At 37.0% G+C, this 23,021-nt stretch overlaps 1 protein-coding gene across 7 annotated transcripts in view; it reads left to right on the top strand.

Annotated features, from left to right (window-relative positions):
* LOC131439597 (transcription initiation factor TFIID subunit 4) overlaps positions 1 to 23,021 on the top strand; it is a 45,149-nt gene that overhangs the window by 7,347 nt on the left and 14,781 nt on the right. For 5 of the 7 annotated variants that reach the window (XM_058610817.1, XM_058610815.1, XM_058610816.1 and 2 more), the window contains exons 3-6: positions 16,802 to 16,966; positions 17,374 to 17,628; positions 18,043 to 18,567; positions 18,635 to 18,748. In XM_058610817.1, coding sequence (XP_058466800.1) covers positions 16,802 to 16,966; positions 17,374 to 17,628; positions 18,043 to 18,567; positions 18,635 to 18,748 — 1,059 coding nt within the window. The remainder of the gene's footprint in view (positions 1 to 16,801; positions 16,967 to 17,373; positions 17,629 to 18,042; positions 18,568 to 18,634; positions 18,749 to 23,021) is intronic. The other 2 variants (XM_058610819.1, XM_058610820.1) reach the window with 2 other exon arrangements.

Raw genomic sequence — 23,021 nt, 5'->3', positions numbered from 1 at the left:
ATTCACATAAATGAGTAACGTCAAGGTTTAACAGCAGTTCTTTCAGATCTTTCTCAGTTTTTATCAATAGCATCACAATGAAAGCTAAGGATGAATTGTCCAAATTTCATCATAATTTGTCTCAGTAATGTCATCTTGAGACTATACTTCTATTATGCTCATATTAGTGTGAGATAAATATCGACTTTGACTTCCACCGTTTGCAGGGAGTATTTGATTTTCTTCTTTAAGTTCTGAAACTGGTTTCGGAGAACAAGTAAACCTTAGAAAGGTTCAGAATATGTTTTGATTTGTTCAGTGGATCTGTGTTTAAGTTTTTTTAAAGTCCTCAACTAAGTATTTCATGACAGGATCACAAGAATGTTGATATTGATGTCGGCGAAGGAGCAGTTGAAGATTGTCCAGGATAGGAGAATTAAATTTAGTTTGAGCTTTTAAAATTGATCAAATTTTTCAAAACGCTGCACATTGCTTTTGGGATGAGATCTGTATCCTAACCGATTAGTTCTAATGTGGTAAAATATAGAACTAATTGTATTAATCATTGCTTCATTTGAAATCCTGAATGTGATTGGTAGTTGCTCTGAATCAAAGTCTATTTGAGTAATCAGTTCACTACAAATGTGACATTGATCTGCTAGAACCAGATCAATTGAAGAATTTCTTTAAGAAGATAATGACTAGTTGGGCTATTTGGAAATAAAACTGGCTAGAATCCAGCAAAGAGTTCATTGTGAAGAACTCGTACTTTCTAGACATTTTTTTTCCACGAGCTTAGCATTTAGAACCCTATTGAGAAAAAATAGGTGAATCTTGTGCGTTTTTGCCAATCTCATTTGATTTATTTGCACATTGAATTTGCAAACATTCCTCACTTTAAAACTTGGATTACATAACGGATGTATACATCGTTCATTAACTAACAGGTATGTTAGAAAAAATGCAGTTTAGAAGAGTGAGGCGTGACAGCAGAAAAGTTTTGTTGAATTTTAGATATCTAATTTAGTTTACGTTTCGTCTTTGACTCATCAGTGCATAGCAGTTCAAATTCATTACTGCTTAATGCAAAACTCGGCAGTTCAATTTGAGCCGTTTCAATTCCATATTTAAAAACCAATGTAATAAACAACAGAATTATATGGTGCAATATACTATGCTAAATATTGCACTTTAGGATGGGTTTTAACTTATGTGCCATTTCGCACCCTCTCATATCGCTACTAACGCAGAATGCGAATGTTCTATTGACCAAATGTCATCATAGACAGACGGGGAGGCATCAGCTAAGAACTTGTGAGGACTTAGTTATCTCATCTTTTTGTCGACCAATTCGGAAGTATTGGAAAAAGTGGTAAAAAAACAGCCAAATCGGTTTTGTCCAATTCGAAGTCTTACGGTTTCATTCGGAATCCCTGAATTTGCTGTGTATACTAATTCCGGTTCCGGAGCTATTGAGTGTTTTGATTATAAATTTTCCTGTTTCTATTCAATGAACAGATGTTTTTAAAATTCCACTGCAATATATATGATGTTATGAATAATATGAGAAAGGCATCATTAATAGGTGAATTAAAATTGTGTTTCCTTTTAATTTAATTTCTCTGTTAGCTCACAAATTCTTAGAGAAATTTTCGACTTTTTTTATAATTTTAGAAACCTCAATCGATTTTCTACAACTTCACAAAAATTTTTTTAGCACCATCAGCAGTTACTGAGTTATAGTGATTAGAAGAATCCTCATAATATTCAGAAAATTTGTACGTATTCTGCTTCGTGACACATTAAAATCATACCCAGATGAAACACGGTTGAACGATCTCTGTAAACCAATCATAGAAACGTTTGTGACTTAGTTGGTACGTCGTATAGGAAGTCGAAGAAAAGCACTGTTGCGGGGAGCTCTGGGTCGCACATCAATATTAACTTCGTTGAGCAAAACGGGACAGTCGATTCTACCCGTTGAATTTATCTGCTATTATCAAAGCGCGTGATAATTCCCGTCGCACTTGTAATGTGTCTAGACCAATTAATAACCCGCGACTTTCATAACTAGGTAGTTGATGAGAATTGGTCCCCATCAATCGGCGAAGAGCGAAGCGAACAGATCTGCGCTGTATTTCCTCGATTCTATAAGCACCGTTCAAGTAGCAGGAATTCCAAACCGCCGAGCAATATTCGAGAGTTGAACGAACAAGCGAGCAGTAAAGCGATTTTCGACAGTGTATGTCTATAAAGTGCTTAGTCATTCTCATTAAGAATCCTAAGCTACGGGAAGCTTTAGCTACAATGTAACTGATGTGATGCTTGAATAAGTCGATCTTCCAATTAAGGATCCATCCAGGAAGTATTCGACATGCAATGGCATTTTTCTCCTCGTGAACGTAAAGGCCGAGCACTTGTCGGGATTTACAATCATACGGTTAACTTTACACCAATCTGCGAAGATTAACAATTGCCTTTGGAGAAAGGCTGCCTCTTCTAAGTTGCAGATGATGTGATAGATCTTGACATCATCAGCAAACGATAAGCGAGGACCTTCCAAAGCAAAATTGACATCATTGAAGTACAGTAAAAATATTAACGGTCCGAGATGACTTCCCTGTGGTATTCCGGATGATGCGAACTCTCGGGAAGTATGATGACGATTTCTAAGATATGACTGCAACCAACGAAGAATGTTCGAATTGAATCCAAGTCTGTCCAATTTAGTAACCGAAAGTATATCGAAAGCGGAGGGAAGATCTGTATAGATAACGTCCGTTTGTAAACCGTTAGACATTGCATCTATCACATAAGACAAAAACGATAGTAAGTTTGTGATATTGCTTGCAGTGAATGAAAATTGGTGTCAGTATAACCTTTTCGAACAGCTTTGGTATAGCGCTGAGGAAACTAATACAGCGGTAGTTGTTTATATCCTTTTTATCGCCTTTCATAAAGAAAGCTTTCCATAAATTGGGGAAAACTTCTGTAGCCAGAGAACTTTTCTGCAAACATCTGGCAGATTTCCTGTGTGCACGAACCAGTACGATCTTCATTGAAGTTCATTGACAAGGGGAAACCAGAATTCTTTGCTCTGCTCATTCACATGTTTCCAGAAATATCTGGGATTAGAGCGGCTCTTTTGGTCGTTTTCAAATGTTTCACTTCTGTGGTCAGCCATGGTGGATGCCGGGTTTGCTGACTCGATCGTTTCGGCACAAAGTGGTCGATTGCGTAGCGTAGCTGAATAATATCTTAGTTTATTCGGATTATTTTTAACTTTCGCTTTATATATAAGGAACACTCCTTATCGATAAGTAGTTAGCAACATTCAAACAGTTATTACTCTGAAATGGCTTAATTTTTTGCAGCGTGTTTTGCGGTGACATGTTTGTTTACATGTCAATAACATCTGCGCAATCGATTGGCTTCGGTACGGTTTATCGTTTCAATGATGAGTCGAATTGATCTGGAAACGCGAAAGAAAATTCTGCACACTTGGTGCTAAGAAAGTGGGTTCACGTACAACGAAATTGCAAAACGGGTAAAAGTGCACCACACCAGTGTCAAAAATATTATCGAGAAGTTCGGTAAGACCCGGATTTGCCCCGATCCGGTATGAAAACGGGTCTCAGCCAGCCCGGCCGGGACTTAAAAGTGGTTGAGTACATCAGGAATAACCCATCGGCGTCGACGCGGGATTTGGCCAAGCAGTTCAACACCAGCATCGGGATGATTCGACGGATCAAAGCTCGGAACTCCCTGAAAACGTACAAGAAACAGTAGGTGCCGAAAAAGTCCCTGGTACAGCAAGTTCAGGCCAAAACAAGAGTGCGAAAACTGTATAACCGGATTCTACAGAATAAAGACGGATGCATCCTGATCGACGACGAAACCTACGCCAAGGAAGACTCTCGAGCACTGCCCGGACCGCAATATTATACGAAATCGGTGTACCAGGACCTGGACGACGCTGACACCACGGTGACGATGGAAGTGTTTGAGCAGAAGGTGTTGGTCTGGCAAGCAATTTGTACCTGTGGTTTGCGGTCGTCGATTTTATTCACGAAGGGCACAATTAACGCCAAGGTGTACGAGGAAGAATGTTTGAAGAAGAGATTGCTGCCACTGTACAGAAAGCATAAGGCTCCTCCTCTCTTCTGGTCGGATTTGGTTTCAGCCCACTACGCCAACTCCGTTTTACAGTGGTTGTAAAAAAATAATGTACAATTCGTGGAAAAGTACATCAACCCACCGAACTGCCCGGATCTTCGGCCAATTGAAAGGTATTGGTCAATTGTCAAGCGGCACTTTCGGAAAGAAGGTACAGTGTCCCAAAACATGCAGGAGTTAAAAAAACTGGACAGCTGACCAGTGGCGTCTCGTCCTCATGTGCACCTCGTGCACTGCACAACGGGTCGAATTGAAGGAATGAACTGCGTCCTCAACCCCAACCAAATTCAATTATTCTTTTGCAATCGTTATTTATTCGATGAAAGCAGGTTGGTTCGCAGCGAAGTTGCGTGTATTTACACACATCTTATATACATCAGACATAAAATTTCAAGTATCTGTTGTCTCTGTGTTAGTGTCTGCACATGAGTTACTGCACAGATTCAAAAAAAAAAAATCACTCAGCTCAGCTCTGAGATTTGTTTGTTTAATAAAAAATCCCATCCGAAAGTATATCGTTATCTCATTGTATTGAAAAACACAAGCGAATCTCCATTCATCAATCTTTAGTTTTCACTTACAACAAACTGTTACATCTGCTATCGTACCACATACGCAGTGCACAACTAGTCAATTTGGTCACAAGACGCCACTGCAACTGACACCAGGAAAGTCACAAAAGTAACTGCAGAATTTAATGAAGAATGTCAAGTCCAAAGTGCGAGCGTTCTACAGAAACTAGTATTTTCTTCTATATAATCAGTGAAATGCATAAAAATGTAATTTTTCTACAATATATCGAAAACTGATGTCAAAATATGTTTTTTTTTCGCTTTTTTATTCAATAATCAATGTTGCTAACTACTTTTCGATACACTCCTTAGTAGAGGTTGTTGAAGAACCAAATTTCGGGTCTCTAACTTTCCATTGATCGAACCCATATTTCGATAGTCCTACGAAAAAAGGACCTAACTGCAAATGATAGCTTCTCTTTGTTTACTTTATGTTTTGATTCTTACGGAGCCATTACTACAATATCTTGACAGTTTCCAATATAAATCGGAAGATTGTGGTTTTAACTTGAAATTTTAGCAAAGTGCTAGGCGTTGAGTATACAATTAATCCAGTAAATCGTGAACGAAATAAAAGTAAAACAAAAAGAAACTGTCATTTGCAGTTAGGCCCTTTGGTCGTGGAACTCTCGATTTTTATGTGAACACTAAATTGCTAAAATTGTTATGACTGTAATAGACAACTGGGAAACTTTCCCCATACGCTTTGGAACGCATCTCTTTCAATTGTCATTATTTTTCGACAGATTACTTCTAGGCTAGCGATGTCATTTCTTGTTCCACATCAACGCTTGAGTTCAATTAAATCCGAAAAATTATTACTTCGAAGTGACGACCCACACCCCCCGGAAAACCATCGATAACAAGGTAAAACAAACAAACGAACGGACGTAGGCGACCACTGGCGAGACACACCACAACCTGTTGTACTTCGTTACTCTGTTCGTCCTTCGCTGTACGGTCGCCGCTGATTGTTGCTTTATAGCAACTTGTGAAGGCACCACGGCACACAGATTATTATTTTGGATTTGCGCCAACGCACAACTTTCGGAACTGCTGCATGTTTATTGATATCGTCGTGGTATCGACGTGTGTCCTGCCAGCCTTCGGATTCGGATTCGCTGTGAGCTCGATCAATCCTCGGTTCGTATTTCCAATGCGCGGCTTAGAAAAAAAACGGTGTTCAACTTCAATCAGCTGATGGGAACTTTCGTTCTATCGCCCGTCGATTTGCTAGAGCGGAACGAAATTCTGAATAATAACAGAACGGAAAAAATTGCTCCAATGTGTTGACGACTCTCTCACAGCCGAACATCAAACGAAAAAGCACCTGATACCAGATTTTCCACTGCAGCATCCGGTGTTTTTTTTTTTTTCTTTCCTGCTATCGATAAAAGGAGCGGGAATTCTTACTGAGCGTCAGACCGAGAGCGAAACCACATTCGTGCCAGGATCCCACCAAGCTCAGGTGTAAGGAAAAACCCCGAAACATTTCGAGCCCGTTCAGAAGAGAGAATTACCGTCGTCAAACGACGACTGGCGCGCGCTTTGGCAGACGAAGGTCGTTGACTCCGCAGCTGGGTTTGTTGGGTAGCTTGGGTTGAAACAAAAATTCTCTTCAGTTTCTCTCGAGAGTGGGAGTTCTTTTTTCCTTATCGATACCACCAGATTCGGTTGCGGCGGAGGCTTTAATTTTGCTTGCGCTCACTGTTTATTGATTGGCAGAGTGCTCTACGTGTGCAAAATTTTTTTTGAGTTTCGTGAATCGAACAAATCGTGTTGGGGAATACACGTGGTTTGAATCACGAATTAAGTAACTGGGTTTTTTGTCTTTAACGAGTGCCGACGATACATTTTTTTTGCATTTTACTTACAAGCGAAATCATGCCATGGCTTCAAAATCTTCTTATATCAAACTGAGTTTATTGTTTCTTTAGATTCCTGAAATAAGTATTACACTCAAACTCATCTCGAAATGAAGTGACCACCACACTTTTCGAACCATTCTCATACATCTCATTCAAAGTAAAATTAATACTAGATTTGATATCTGTTTGATTTGAAACAAAACAGGCAATTTGTGTTGAAAAAAAAAACGTGCCTAATCCATATAGCAGTGAGATCAAATCTTCATCTCATGTATTTTTTTACATAAATAAAGAATATTTTTGAATTATTATGAATTTTGTTTAAGTTTCGTCTTAGACTCAACAGTGCATAGCAATTCAAATTGAACTTTTAATGCAAAACTCGGCAGTTTAAATTAAACGAATTTCAAAACGGTTATGACTGAATGACCAAACCTGAATCGGCCAGTTAAAGTCGAAAATCCGCAACAACGCTTTTCTTCGACTGCCTTTACGCCGCCCCGACTACGGGATAAACGGTGCGATTATCGGCTTACTACGGTCATTCAATCGAATGTAATCTTTATTAAAAAAAATAACTTCTAACTTAGAGATGGGCTAACGTTTCAGAAATTGGTCGAGCTGGCCAAATTGGTGAATTTTCCCCTTGATAAAACCAAAATTAACGATAGTGCGGTTCTAGCAAATGTTTTCGATTTTTGGGCTCTTCGATCTCGAGTGGTACACACTGCTATTTTAGCAGAGCTGTTACCAGGATTTACGAAAACTTTTCGATATATGTGATTGCGTTTTCCCATTCTAATGCGGAAATCGAAAGAAGATTTTCGCACTCAAAGATATGAATGTCTGATGGAAGATATAGTCTCAAAGAAAACACATTGCAATGAACGTAATAAATGGAATGCTATTCTTCGATGATATATTCACAAATTATGTGTGTGATAAAAATCGCATTCCTAAAGCAAAATTTATACGACAGGCTTACGAAGCGAAGTTGGACAAGAACAGACACGAAGAAGACGATGTTAAAACGTTCATCTAGTATTGGATCCGACGGGATTCCATCTATGGTGATAAGAACATCCAACATTTTCCATTGTTCTTTGCGTTCTAAAATCCCATGTGAACAAGGGTATAGTATCCAACTACCGTGGAATCGCTGCTTTATTCGCTGTTTTAAAACTGTTCGAAATTATAGTTCTAGATTTTATAACACATAGTTGCTCTGACTACATATCTGAGACTCAGTATGGATTCATGCCAAACCGTTCAACTTTGCCAAATTTACCTATATACACCGATTTCGCTGCTGCGTTCGACAAAATCAATAATCACATAACGATCTCCAAGTTAAGTAGACTGGGTTTTAACGGATCACTTTTGAATTGGCATCGATCATATCTAACTGGTCATGAAATGGTAGTGAAAATAGGAGACTGCCCACTTCATGTTACCTCTGGAGTTCCTCAAGGAAATCACCTTGGACCGTTTATAATTTTATTGTATCTCTACGATCCAAATTTTTTGATCAAGTGTATGAAACTATAGTTTTGCCGATGATATTTCATATAATCAAATCTGCAGCGTACTCTGGTTCCTACAAGAGCAGTTAGATAATTTAACTAATTGGTGTAACATCAACAAAATGGTTTTAATTACCACTAAATGCTTCGTCATCTCTTTTAGTTGCAAAAAGTCTGTATTCAAGTTCGACTATAATTTTTCACAAACTGTTCTCGAACGCGCATCATCTGTTAAAAACCTGGGTGTTCTTCTGGATTCCAACCTAAATTTTAAGAAGCACATAGAGTTTACTATCTTCAAATTATCTATTAGGATTTATTTTCCGCGTTACTAAAAAAAATGCTCTGTATTGCGCTTCAGTTCGCTCAACTCTCGAATATGCTGTTTTTATCTGGTCATCTTATTACCAAAACGATATCCAACGCATTGAAACGATCCAACACAAATTTGTCCGATTCGCTCTCCGACGTCTTCCATAGAGATATCCTTCAAATTTACCCGAGTTGCCAGGACCGCTGCAAACTGATTGGTCTCGATTTATTATTTGTCCGTCGCGATGTTTGTGAGGCTAGTTTTGTGGCAGACCTACTTTAGTCGCGAATCGATTGCTCCGAGCTAATGTAATTGTAACAATTAGACATTCGACGTCGTAATCTTCGATTCTCCAGATTCCCTATGTTAGAACTAATTATGAATATCACGAGCCCTAACAATGTGCTGTCGCATATTCAACAAATGTTTCAATTCTTTCGACTTTCATTTATTACGTAATGTTATCAAAAAAATGTTCCTCATGTTATTGTCACATTAGATCTTGTTACTTTAGAAGCACTAGATTTAAGTAAAATGTATCATTTGGATGATTGTAATATGTTGATGCAAAAGATGAGGAGGTTTTATGCCTGCTGGAGAGCAAGTTTGATAGAAACGAACTCCGGTGGGCTTTTCTCTGCTCCAAATAAAAGAATAAAAGATGAGGAGGAGAAGAAAGTCATTCAGAGTAAAATCCGACAACAAGAGAAGACGCCATCTCAGAAAACAAAAGCTAAACATGAGGCGATAAATAATTGAAACTGAAATTAAAAAGAGCAAATCATCTACCTTAAAATTCTTCTTACCGAGAAGAAAATGCTAGCCGAGCAAGAAGATGTTGAAGCAAACAAAAAAAGGTCCTCTCTGAAATCTTTATAACTTCTTTCAAAATCACAATTGTAAGCAATTTTATTTTGAATATAACATTTTCCGTACATCAGAGAGTATAAATTAACTAAGAACATCGAAAAAGATGGAGAATAAAATTGAAATCCTTTTCATGGGGTTTCTCAAAGTGACATGTTGTATGCGAACTTATTTATTGTGTTCATAGGACAAACTTATGCAGATGTTAAAATTATATTTAAGAATATTGCCCGTTTCATATTTTAACTTTGCGCGTTTAGTTTTGCGATTCGCGCGGAAGTCGCACGTTTCGATTTTAACATTTTTCCTAACAACCCTGGATATCTTTCTGTTTTCAGTATTATATGTATGTCCGGTAGGATGTTTTTCTGTCTCAATTTTGCCCACAGGGATTCTTTTGGAACGTAAAATCTTAGACATTCGAATAGCAGATGATCTGGATCCTCTGCTGACAATTCACAAGGGCTCGTATCTGTGACTATGCCATTTCTCCGCAAAAAAACCTACAGTTATTATTGATTAGTTTTGACAACAAGATTACAATTTCCGAACCACGGTTTACCGGAAGGATGCTAACACAGAATCTTCCTTTGTTCCGTTTGCTACTTTTCCATAATTGTTCGTTTACATGGAAATGAAATATCGAACGCAGTCACAGTATAATCATCATCAGAACCAAGAATGCAGGCATTTTTCGCTTCACGTTCAGCAAACTCATCAATTGGGATGTCCTTACGAGAGGGTACCCAAAGAAATTCCTTAATCGGAAGTCGAAATCGGAACAAATTTACGAATTTTGAATTTTTGTTAATAAAATTCGATTTGGAGAGAACGATTGACCTTCTCTATTGCCGATACCCGAACCGGAATTCGAAAATCGGTGCAGTCGAAGTCAGTTAAATTCACCTAATGGATTGTAAACTGTTTCATTTGATTCGATTTTTTTTGAGTATTAGTTCAATCTTCTTGGACAAATCGTAGTGCGTTCCAAATAAATTTTGTTGGGTTCCTTACAGGATCGAAAACCGAATACCGATAAAACATTACAATTTTGTTACACATGTCATCCTGCATTCTCATTGATTGCTTTATATAAGCTATAATTTCCCGATAAAAATTGTTTTAAACTTATTTAAAAAAAAAAATCTACACAGAAATTACAATTATTACATAATTTAATGTTTAACACTACAAGGAATTCAAAGCATCCATTTAAGCATTTTTTCACCAATCGATGCTCCAGTTAAAGTTTGAAGCAGAAGTGGAAATAAGCCCATTTTGCGCATGAAATGTTTTCTAAACTAAAGTTGCGATTATGTTTTTATTCATTCATTTCAAAATTCATTGTAATATCTAAAATAAGTATGTGATATGAAAAGATAATACTGACTATTTTTATTTACTGTGAATCAAAAAATTTGCTTATTTCCGCCCCTGGTTTGAAGAAGGAAACTGTTTCATATTTACGAAAAAATGAGGAATGATTTGTTTAGAATCTTAGAGATATTTAGAACTTATCAGGTCACATATCCTGGATTTTTGTCGTGAATACGACTTACTTTACTAGGAGTGCCTTTTCAAAATTTACCCTCTGAGAGGGTGATAATTTTTTGATCGTGAATATCTCTTTTTGTATCTAACGAATCAACATAATTTTTGCTACATGCCATCGGAAATATGATCACAATTTTATGATAAAATATTTAGTTGTGTGACATAATCTCAAATAATCCAAAATTGGTATAAACGAGTATCAATGAGGATAATTCATAAGGCGCGTTGACCTTTCTCGTATTTTTAAAGCTCATAGCTCAGTGATCTGTGAAAGGATTTATATAATCTAACTACCAATAGAATCGAAATTTTTCAACTTAAGCGTGTATAGAAAAAGCATTGATGTATTTCAATAGTACACTATTTATAAACCTGTCTCATTTAACCCATGTCAACACCAGCCAATTAGAACGCGTTCTAGAGGAAGAGAACAAAATATCTGCTGATGTACAACAAATCACTCAAGAAAAATGTTCCGAACAGTTCCGAATATCGCAGTGAGTTCCACAATTCGACCCTTCTGAATGCTAGAAACGAATCCCTACAGCATATTGATAGTTTCTTTCAATAAATTATGCAAATCCGTTTGGGTTCTATCGCCACTGCGAGCAGATGTATTTTGTGTCGTTTGCAAAGCTAGTTTCGCTTTCGGCAAGAGCGATTACGTCACAGCTGCTAGTCGTTTGCATTGATGAAAAAACAACGGTGGAGAGCATTACACAAAATCAGCCGCTCTAATGGCTCAAAAGTATTCTAAAGAACTATTAGGATTTGTTGTTCGCAAATTGAAGGTAAATATCCTCAGTTTAGTGCAAATCTAGAACAGTTTGGTTAGATTTATGCACTTTTCGCTGTGTGAAATTCACAGTAATCGAGATCAAGTGAAGCCTTCTTTGTTTTTGCAAAAAATGTGAACAAGGGGAATGCTTGCATAATTCATACAATTGATATTCGGAAGTGTTAAGGAACATGTCTCTGACATTACCTACCCGCCTTTTTTTACTGATCGACATATTTTTCAAATATTTTCACAAGAATTGTTTAATCGCAGAATATGTGGAAGGAAATTATTTAATGCATCCTAAAAAAAATCATAAAATTCGGTATTTTCACAAAAAATTTCGAAACTAGTGGCACAGTGAAATTTAAAAGGAACAACTAAGCATTTTTGTTTATCGATCGATTGATGTTAGTAACAGGTAAAAATTCTAGTATTTTCTACAAAATTTAAAAAAAACGTTTCGCTAGAAATTTCAGAAGTTTTTCGGTAATTGAAGTTATCACAGTTTATTTTGTGACAAAAATATTTTTCAAATGACCAAAAAATTTTGAAAATTGAGATATGGTCAGTCAAAGTAAACGTTCCCATCTTTTCCAAAAGACTTTGGTTTGCACTTTCTCTGATAACTTTGGGTAGACAATTCCATTCTCAATGAATTCGCCTGTCTAATGATGATAATACTTTGAAATCGGTCGAAAACTAGCTGATATTGTAGTCAGTCAAAATTAGCGTTCCCACCTTTTTTTACCCCCTTGGTATTTTGAGTGTTGAACAAATTAAACAAAATAAACATATCAAGCGAAATTCTGTTACCTGTATTTGAAATTCAAGTTAAATATTGCGAAAGAACTACAACAATCTCACTCGTGTAGGGGAGACCGGGGCTGGTAGGTCGAGTTTCGCTTTTGGAATTTGTGTACTCTTTCTGGTTAGACTTTTCGATAAATGGTTTGCTCTGTTATGAAGATTCACCTTTCGAGCACATATGTGATTTTTTCATTCCTGAATAAAAATAAGAAAATAGTTATTAACAGCAAAATGCGGAGAAAAAAATCTACAAATAATCCCCCGAGCCGGGGGGTAGGTTGGCCGAGTGGGAAAAAATATGTGAAACACATCAAATGTATCAATGGAAAACGTTTATTAGTTTAAAAACCTGTTTTAATACACCTAGTGGTGTAATGATGCCTTTCTCATATCAATCATACTGTGGTATTCTACAAAATAATTTTCTTCGATTCTTAAAAGAATAACCGAAATCGGTTTGTTAGACCGTCTACTGAAAAAATTATCAATTGGAGAAGATTTGAGATTGATTTAGAAAACTTTTCACAATTTTTCACCCCTTTCAGTGATGGTCTAAAATTTCTAATACACTTTACCCTATATTTCCGGATCCGAAAGTCGGATCCGGATGAAATTCAGGAATTACGCATGGGACCTCGGAACCTTTCAGTTTGTGAAAATCGGTCACGCCATCTATGAGAAGTTAGAGGGCCGAGTGTCACATACCATTCGACTCAGTTTGTCGAGTACGCAAAATGTCTGTGTGTGTACCCAAGTAACAATTTTTGTTACGCTAGCTTGTTTGTGACTAGTTTGCAACCAGATATTTGAGTGATTGTTACTAACATCTAACCACTTGCATGACTCGAAAAGCGCAGTTTCTACTAGTTGTTAATTCAGCTAAAAATAAGTTGTCGTTACGTTGTAATGCCATACTAGAATAACTTATCTTTTCATAACTTGAAAATAACTTGTTTCCAAGTAAACTAGTTGAAACTTAGTCACCATCGACATTATAAACATTGAATGAATCCAGAATACTTTTCTATCTTCAATAAAAAAGCAGGAGAGTGCTTTAAATCACAAACTTGATACAAGGTACAAATTTCACAACGATTTTAAAACTGTCGAGCGGAATTCCATTTTACTTAACTGTTTTTCATGCGCCTTCAATCAGAATCTGTTTATAAAGATATGAAAAATAAACAACAAAATAACGCTATGTTCAGAATGCTCAAATTAGAGTGATTTCTTATCATTTTAAATTCATTTATCATGAGAGTTATAATATTATCACAATCGATGCTCAATCCCTATATTATTTTCTTCGTATTTATGACAGTGCATAGAACAAAAATGATTATTCTGCCTTTCACTATTTTCGGCAAAAAGTAGTTTGGAAAAAAGTAATCTCCTGGTTTTATTTACGTTTCATACACTTCTTGAGACTCCATATTGTATTCGCCATATTCAAGCCAACAAAGGTTGTTTTGTTTGCATTTTCGTTATCATAACGTTGGGAAAACCTACCGATAACTATCTGAATCAATGAAGAATTTTATGTTATAATCTCATAATATCTAAGTTATTACTACATCAATTCACATAGTAACGATTTACATATACGCTTACGTATTTATAATGGTTTCGCAACCTTTTTTCAACTTGTAGCTAAAACTAAAACTGTGATTAAAGATATGTTAGAATCAAGTAATGATAACTTACTAATGATAGCTAGTTCAATGTTTATGTTATAAAGAAACACTGCCGTCACCTTGTTTTAACCATAACATAAAAAAAACATGTTCGTGTTCTTGTTGCAACATAGTTGGGCTAAGTGGTATCAGAACTAGTTACGGGTTGCCAATATTGGAGTCTAATAAACTTATTTTCAACTAGTAGCTAGTAATAAAGTTGCGATTAAAGATATGTTTGGATTAAGTTACGATAGCTTATAATTTATTATTAATTCAATATGACAAAAAGGTGTGGTGATTTGAAACCTAAATAACTATTTCGTAACTGGTTAGGTTATGAAGAAACATTGCTGTCACCTTGTTTTAGCCAGTATAACATAAAAAACATATTCGTGCTCTTGTTGCAACATAGTTTGGACTTAGTCGCATCAGAACTAGTTGCGGATTGCTACTTGGGTATGTGCGTATGTGTGTATGTAACGTTTTTTTGCACTAACTTTTCTCAGAGATGGCTGAACCGATTTTCACAAACTTAGATTCAAATGAGGTCTTGAGGTCCCATACAAAATTCCTGAATATTATTTGGATCCGACTTCCGCTTCGGGAGTTATGGGGTAAAATGTGCAAAAAAAGAAAAAGTGTTCTAACTTTTCTTTTTTCCATGCGTAATTCCTGAATTTCATGCGGATCCGACTTCCGGATCCGGAAATATAGAGTAAAGTAGGTTAAAAATTGTATACCATCACTGAAAACGGGGAAAAACCTAAAAAATATTTCTAAATCGACTTCAAATCTTTTCCAATTGATAGTTTTTATCAGTAGACGGTCAAACAAACCGATTTCGGTTATTCTTTTAAGAGTCAAAGAAAATTATTTTGAAGAATACCACAGTATTATATATGATAGTATGATTGATATGAGAAAGGCATCATTACACCACTAGGTGGATTAAAACAGGTTTTTATTATGTAGGTACGAGAAAAAACTCCCCTTCTTGGTTTTTAGTCTTCTTAACTATTATGGAATTAGTTTCGGCAGCATTTGTGAACTTTTGCAGCTACACTGTCACTTTTTCCTCCACCAGCGTTCGCGCTTACGCTTGGTTACATTTTTCTAATCCTGCAATGTTCCTTTTATTGGAGAATTGGTAAATTTTTGGATACATTCGCGGTTTTCGACCTTGACGCTCCACCGAATCAGTTCACAGTGGAGGGAGATGAGAGGAGATGTCTGACATTTTCAGGATGGCGGCTTACAACTGAGGCAGATGCTATATTTTGTTCGGGGTTGGGTAAATCTCCTTCAAATCCTGCCAGGTATTCTAAGTGCTAAAAGTTTTGATGGAATTTGGTACGTGTATATAATATTGGAATCATCTTTTGTATCTGTAATTTCAAACTTGTAATGATTTTAATCTCTTATTTCTATTTGTCAATCATTTTAATTTATTTCCATTGCTTACTATCCAATTCCGTCCAAAAAAAAGCATAACATTTTACGAATATCCAAGTACATCTGCCCCAATGAATGTTCACACGATTCACAAAAATAAAAGTAAGGTTATACTGGAAAGCGATTTGTCATTTTGTAAAGTTTTGAATACCCTTTTTGGAAATCGAATCCGCGTTACACGTATACTTTACAAAAACAGAAATTTATTCACTGTCGCCGAAAAAAAACGTGCTCCTGCACAAACGACAACACAAAAACACCTGCAGTTGCGTCGGTACATGGGTGACTTAATACTCCACCTGAAACACTCTGGGTGTTACCACTGTGCATAATAACCTTTTCAGGAAAGCCACTTGGCCAGCCAGCCCCGGTCTCCCCTACTCGGTAATATTGTTATCATTTTTATTTCTTTTCGTGATGAATGACAAACTTTTCATTCTTGGTTCCATTTTATTTCATGTTATCATATGGTCGTGTTGATAGTTTAGCGCGACTCTTATGGAATAGAATGATGGGTCGTCGTCTCTCCGTAAAGTAGGTTAAATATCAACATTTTCTCTCCTCTTTGTCTCCTTTATCCTTCAGCTATGGTGCTGATGAGATGTTTAGTTAAAATCGAAATGGTATCGCACAATAAATAGTATGTAATTTGGAAGTTCTCTTGTTTCTTGGTTTTGAGAAGCCCATATGGGTGTTATGCGAATTGCGTTTATTTCTGCCATAATATCCACTGTGAATCTTGTCGTTTGCCATAACTTGCTAGAGCTGGAATATGCTGTACAAAAACACTCGTATTAAACGCTTCTTATCTCACCAATTTATTTAAAATCACATTAACCACAGAACTTTTAATAATAACAATTTTATTTTTTTTTTTGTAGCATTATTAGAATAACCACGATCTTATTCACCTGAATAGTTTCTCGATTTCCTTTCCATACACAAACAAACACCCCTCACCAGTAGCGGTTGGTAGCTCTGCCTAACAGCACCTCACCCTAATCCCACTGCCTTAGCAATAATACCGTTTTCAGAATAATATCAGCATCGATCAAACACAGGAGTTAAAAACGTTTCACAACTGGTATATTTTTTTCTTTTTTTTTTCATTTCCAAACCAAAATCGTTCGCTGGTACTTTGCGCTATCTTCGTCTCACAAACCAAACAAAAAAAACTTAACGAACCACAAATGTAATAACCAAAACAATGCTCCCCCAAAACACGTTGCGAAGGCAACACAGAATATTGTCGGTTTACCGGCTGGTGTACAGATTGTAAATGTTAGACCCGGCGCACCGCCCACGCAAGCACAGCAAAAAACTGTTGCCGCTGTATCACCTAGAGTTGTTATTGGTAGTCAGCAAATAGTTAGTACTAGACCACCAAACGCAAACGCTGTAAGAACCTTTCAAATGATATCTTTTTTTATTGTTTTGTTTTTGTTTTAGCATCTTTAGTTTTCTATTTTTATTTTCTGTTTTCTTTTTTCTGTCTTCTACCTCATCAAACTCATTACATTGATTGATTAATTAACAGGTCATTTCTAGAGAGAATGGAAACTAAAAAAAATAGTTAGTAACGGAATCCTTAGAGGAGGTCGTGGCATTCGATTGTTTTGTTTTGTTTCTCCTGAATTAATTAATCAAGTAACCAATTCTCAACCATTAACCATGTTTTGTAAAGTGTTTTAGTTGTAGATTTCCGTTTTTTTTTTTGTCTCTTCAATTCTCTGTACGAATGTTTGGTGCGAGGACTTTCACTAATTTTCGTTTCTTGTGTGTTCCAATTCATTCTTCCAATACAGATTACACTAAGTGCCCTTCAAGGACAACCGGGCTCGACGTTACTGTTGAAGAATGAGCAGGGCCAGTTCCAGCTGTTGCGGATCGGGCCGGCACCGTCCGGAACCCAGATCACACCCGCCAATCTAACGGCAACGTCGGGGACTAATCAGACGATACGGTTGCAAACTGTACCAGCTGTAAGTAGGTTTACCGGTCCTCCATTAGCCCTTCGCAAGACCATTGTCACCACGCAACAGGTGAAACAGAAGCAAAATGTAATTACCACTGAAGCTACCGTTGGTTGGCCTATATTTCAATATATTTCCACTCTTACTTTACTTTCCTAGTTTGGTTGGTATGTTTTTTTTTTGTTTCATTATCGTTTTGAATCATTTTTTTTATTGTAAAATGATTCAAAAGAGTAAATATTTTCTAGGTAAGCATGTATTCGTTGATTTGTCATTGCTTTCAGTTCAAGCCATTGTTTATAGCTACTGAAAAAAACGGGACCCTTCGTCCCATGTTTTGTTTCTCCTGTTGAGTTGCCATGTTATATTCGTTTGCAGAATGAATTTTCATTCGTATTAGTTTTCCCTTCGATTGATTGTTAGTAATCTTATTTGATCGAATAGAAGCAAAAAAAAGCATTCGATAATTAATCCTCAATTCGGTTCCCCTATGATTTTTAGCAACCTATTTCGTCCGGTTCCGGCACGATTATCGTCAATTCTCAATCAATCACCACCACACCGACCAGCTTTGTGACAACGCAGTCAACTCCGGTGGCTTCGGTGGCACCTGTTCCGGCGTTAGCCGCCCAGCAGCACATAACCATCTCAACAGCACCATCACAAGGGCAGTCACATGCCACCGGACAGCCCACGGTAGTAACTACCCAGCAAGCACAAGCAGTTGTGACTTCCCAGCAGCAACAACAACAACAACAACCTCAACAGACCGTCGTCGTAACGACCACAACCGGTGGCCAAACTGCTCAGCAGCGCAACTCGCTGGATAATACCAAAGAAAAATGCAGAAAATTTTTGACCAATCTGATCGAACTCTCCAAACGGGAACCGAAACCGGTGGAAAAGAACGTGCGGACGCTAATTCAGGAATTGGTTGATGCCAACGTGGAACCGGAAGAGTTTTGCGAGCGGTTAGAGCGGCTACTAAATGCAAGCCCACAGCCCTGTTTGATTGGCTTTTTGAAAGTATGTTGCTCTGATAAACAATAAGCAATCGTAAAAATAATGTTCTTTTTAAATTTCAATTTTTTAGAAAAGTTTACCACTTCTGCGGCAATCACTCGTCACGAAGGAGATCACGATAGAGGGCATCAATCCACCGTCGGCAAATGTGGCCTTCTCTGGATCTCCCCTTACGCAAATCCCTGTAAGTAAAGAAATTCTTAATTTCACATAAATATGTACGTCTGTTACTGCTTGAGACCTTCATTAGCAGTCGAATACGTCTGTAACAGAAAAAGCATAGTTAAAGGGCGGGTAGGGTCTAACACTTAAGCATGAGAATTCGGCAAGCTTGATACTGACCCACAATTGCTCGACACAACTCCCAGGAGTAGGTTCGATATTAGCTGCGTTTCGAAACGTTGGTGGACTGCAACGAGTACTTCGCCTCCTATAGTTTTGAAACTATTATGATGATGTCCAATTTGGCTAATTCTACATGACCTTTTCGTAAGTTTCCAGTCTGATGCTGTAATTTGAAAAACGTGTTTCAAATATCTCTTTTACACCACAAATATTTTGATGTTATTTTGATATAATTTGCATAATTATTGTGAATATTGATGAAATAGAACAGACTGCTAACTAGAAAAACCTCATATGGGAATACGAAGAGTAAAAGTATGCATCAAATCTTCTACCATTGAAAGTATAAGAAAAATGTTTAAAGAATACATTGAAGTATCCCAAAAGTATACCAAAAATGAAAATCCACAAATTCTATCACTCTATAATGGACGAACCAGAAGTACAGAATAATTATTTCTACCAGCGCGGTAAAACTTCATTCCTACCTGTTCAATTGTCTTCCTTGTCTTCACTGTGGGTAGTGAGCAAGTGCGAATGAATAGGCATAAACATCAACTCGAAAACACAAAACTCTCTCCTACCATAACAGTAAATAGAGGGTAGCGGAGCTCATCTGAGTTTTCAATTATCACCAGCAAGTTAAAATCGATAATTTCCACTGTTTCAAATGTATTGAGATGTGTTTCAAAAAAAGTACGTGTGTGTAATGTCGGAAACATAACTGGATGTCGTGAATACGAATAAAACTGTCACGATTTCTTTATACTTTCGAATTCGAATTGATAGTTGATCGATTAGGTGAATTGTGAAACTTTCCCCCTTTTCACTACTAGAATTTTAAACGATTTTTGACGTCGATTATCTCATTTCGGATTTGCATATTTCATTGAAAGAAACTATCAAGATTCTGTACAGAATTCATTTCTGTCTTTTAGAAGGATCAAATTGTGGAATTCTCTACAATATGTAGCACAGTTCGGAACATTTTTACCGAACGATCTTCGCATGCTGGTGCCAGTGTACTGCCCTCTTAGGAAAAAACGTTCAACTGTGGTTCAATGATCCAAAGTATTAGACCAACGAAGGACCACCGTTGAACGTTTTTTTCCTAAGAGGGCAGTCCACTGGCACCAGCATGCTGGCAACCAGCAGAATAAGTCTGCTTCCATCCAACGCACAAGAAGAAATGATCGATTTTCGACCACGGTTTCCTTTTTATAACGTTCAGTTGAAGATATGTACCTGACTACCTCAAAATCTTCGTCCTTGCGCGAAAAACCCAAGCGAAAGTGAAGAGTTTTCCGCGTAGTTTTCAAATTTTGAGATAACTTAATTTTTGAGTTGTTTGTAGTTATCTCACACTGTTTAAAATATTATTTTAAATTCCTGATCATATTTTTGATGAAATAGTGAAAGAATTATGTTGCTGCCATGAATACAAGTCGAGATATTCACGATTAAGTTCTGCCCATTCTTCCATATGGCTAATTTTGAAAAGGCGCCCCATAGTAAAGTAAGTCGTATTCACGACAATATTTAAAATGAAAACTGATCTTTCATCCATTATCTTGAACCAATTCGAATGTTTACGTGAACCTCACTTGAAGGCCGCTCTTTCATTGAATTGTAAGAGATATTTTGTTACTTCAAGAGGTAAACTGACGGTGGTTAAACTGAGCCTCGGTAGAAAGAGAAACCAATGCAGGACGGGATGATGCCCTTTCGCTGCGACAGCGAAGATAGTGTGTTAGAATGTAAAGTTTACTGCAGTAGAGTGCATAGAGCCGTCTTTTTTTTTTATTCAATAATATAATATATTTTTAGGCACACTGCTTAGGCTCTGTAGAGCCGTCTTGAGCTAGTTTTAAATTTGATCAGTATCAAACGGGGAAACAGATTGGAAAAATGCCATGCGAATGCAACTATGTGATGTAAACCGCGAATATATTACTAACGGTTAGCTAACTCCTAACCGGGGAAATTGTTTTACCAACTAAACCACCCTGCATATGAAAACACATGAAGAGTTAGTCCAATTGAACAGAAGAACCAAGCATGCTTTGCTTTACTTGGTCACCAGCCCAGTAAGGAGTTAGCTACGGGTTCGAGTCCCGTTTCTGCGGTTTACATAACATAGTTTTCCTACCTGTTTTCCCCGTTTGATAATGTTCAATTTTATTACAACTAGTTTTATTCGAGAGATAATTGAAATCTTCATAGACTCTTACAATTAACTTAGTAAACAGTGGGCTGAACCTACTTACTGCGGGACAAAATACACACACTTGCCTTTACTGTCTGCTGAGAAGCTATTGGTTTTGCAATCTGAAGCAAAAAAATTGTAGTCATTTAGATCGCGACGACAGATTTGGATCAAAATTTTATTTGTGAATGCTACTACTGTTTGACAATATGAATGCCCGCGAGATTCTCGTCGGAATCAGCACGAAAAAAATTTAAATAATTTTCCGACGTGGAAGCTTCTGTTTTCGGGAATATTGCTATTGAACCAAAGCAATAGAAGTTGCATCTCTCAAACCATGAGCAGGCCAAATGTCCACTGTGTCTGAGATTATTTGAAGACAGTATAACTCAAGCAGTTCTTGTAGTCATCCTTTCCTCGACACATAACTACACTTTTTCTCTGTCCTTTCTGCTGCCGCTTTTCGCATCATACAACAGGACACGAGTTGATTCGATGGCTCGGTCTACAAATTGTCCGGTAGCATGCAGATCTCGTGACAGAAAAGCTGTTCTTTTTTCGAGTCGATCCAAGTATCAATCAATGCCCTTAACTTCTTCATTAGAAAATAGACCATGTAGAAACGTCCGGAGATCCTAGTGGTACTAGAAAGATTTCTTAATTCAACATTTATAAGTATTTTTGTAGCTACTTTTTCGACATATACAGCATTATCATGCTAGAGAATGCTTTACTTAAGTTGTGATCGTTTTTCTTCCTGTGCTCGGTTAAAACGCATCGATTGCGTTCGCCTGTGATGGTTTCACCTTAAATCGACCGCTCATAATATCTAGCTGGTCTATCAAATACACAGCTTAACTTAACCAATGACTTTAAAATATATCATATAACTAAATCTGCAGCTGACTCAGAGTTTCTACAAGAACAGTTATATAATTTAACTAATTGGTATAACATCAACAAAACAGTTCTAAATGCCACTAAATGCTCCGTCATCTCTTTTAGGTGCAAAAAGTTTGTATTCAAATTCGACTATAATATTTTATAAATTGTTCTCGGACGCTGAGCGTTCAAGCGTCTGTTAAGGACCTGGGAGTTCTTCTAAATTCCAGGTTACATTTGAAGGAGAACATAGAGTTTATTACTATCTCCAAATTATCTATTAAGATTTATTTTCCGCGTTACTAAAAATACTCTGTGTTGCGCTTCAGTTCGCTCAACTGTCGAATATGCTGCTGTTATCAGGTCATCTTATTACCAAAACGATATCCAACACATTGAAACGCTTCAACGCAAATTGGCCGATTCGATCTCCGACGTCTTCTAGGGAGATATCCTTTAAACTTACCGAGTTATCATGACCGCTGCAAACTGATTAGTCTCGATTTATTATTTGTTCGTCGCGATGTTTGTGAGGCTAGTTTAGCGGCAGATCTACTTCAGTCTCGAATTGATTGCTCCGAGCTATTGCAATTTTTACAATTAGAGATTCGACGTCGTTATCTTCGATCCTATTTTTTTCTTCGTATTCTCTATGTTAGAAGTTCTAGTGCTTCTATAGTAACTAAATTTTATGAGACAATAATATGAGGAACGATTTTTTGATAACATTATTTAAAAAAAATGTGTCGATTCTTTCGACTTTCATTTATCAATAAATTGTTCCTCGTGTTATTGTCTCATTAGATCTAGTTACTACAGAAGCACTAGATTTAAGTAAAATGTGTCATTTGGATGATTGTAATATGTTGATGCAAAAGATGAGGAAGTTTTATGCCTACTAGAGAGCAAATTTGAAAGAAACTTTTCCCTGCTCCAAATGAAAGAATAAAAGATGAGAAGGAAAAGAAAAACATTCAGTGTAAAATCCGTCAACAAGAGAAGGCGCTGTCTCAGAGAACAAAAG

Source organism: Malaya genurostris, chromosome 3, assembly GCF_030247185.1.
Source record: "Malaya genurostris strain Urasoe2022 chromosome 3, Malgen_1.1, whole genome shotgun sequence".
Classification (NCBI taxonomy): domain Eukaryota; kingdom Metazoa; phylum Arthropoda; class Insecta; order Diptera; family Culicidae; genus Malaya; species Malaya genurostris.
Note: the sequence above shows the minus strand (reverse complement) of the source record. Positions and strands in the feature narration are given on the sequence as shown.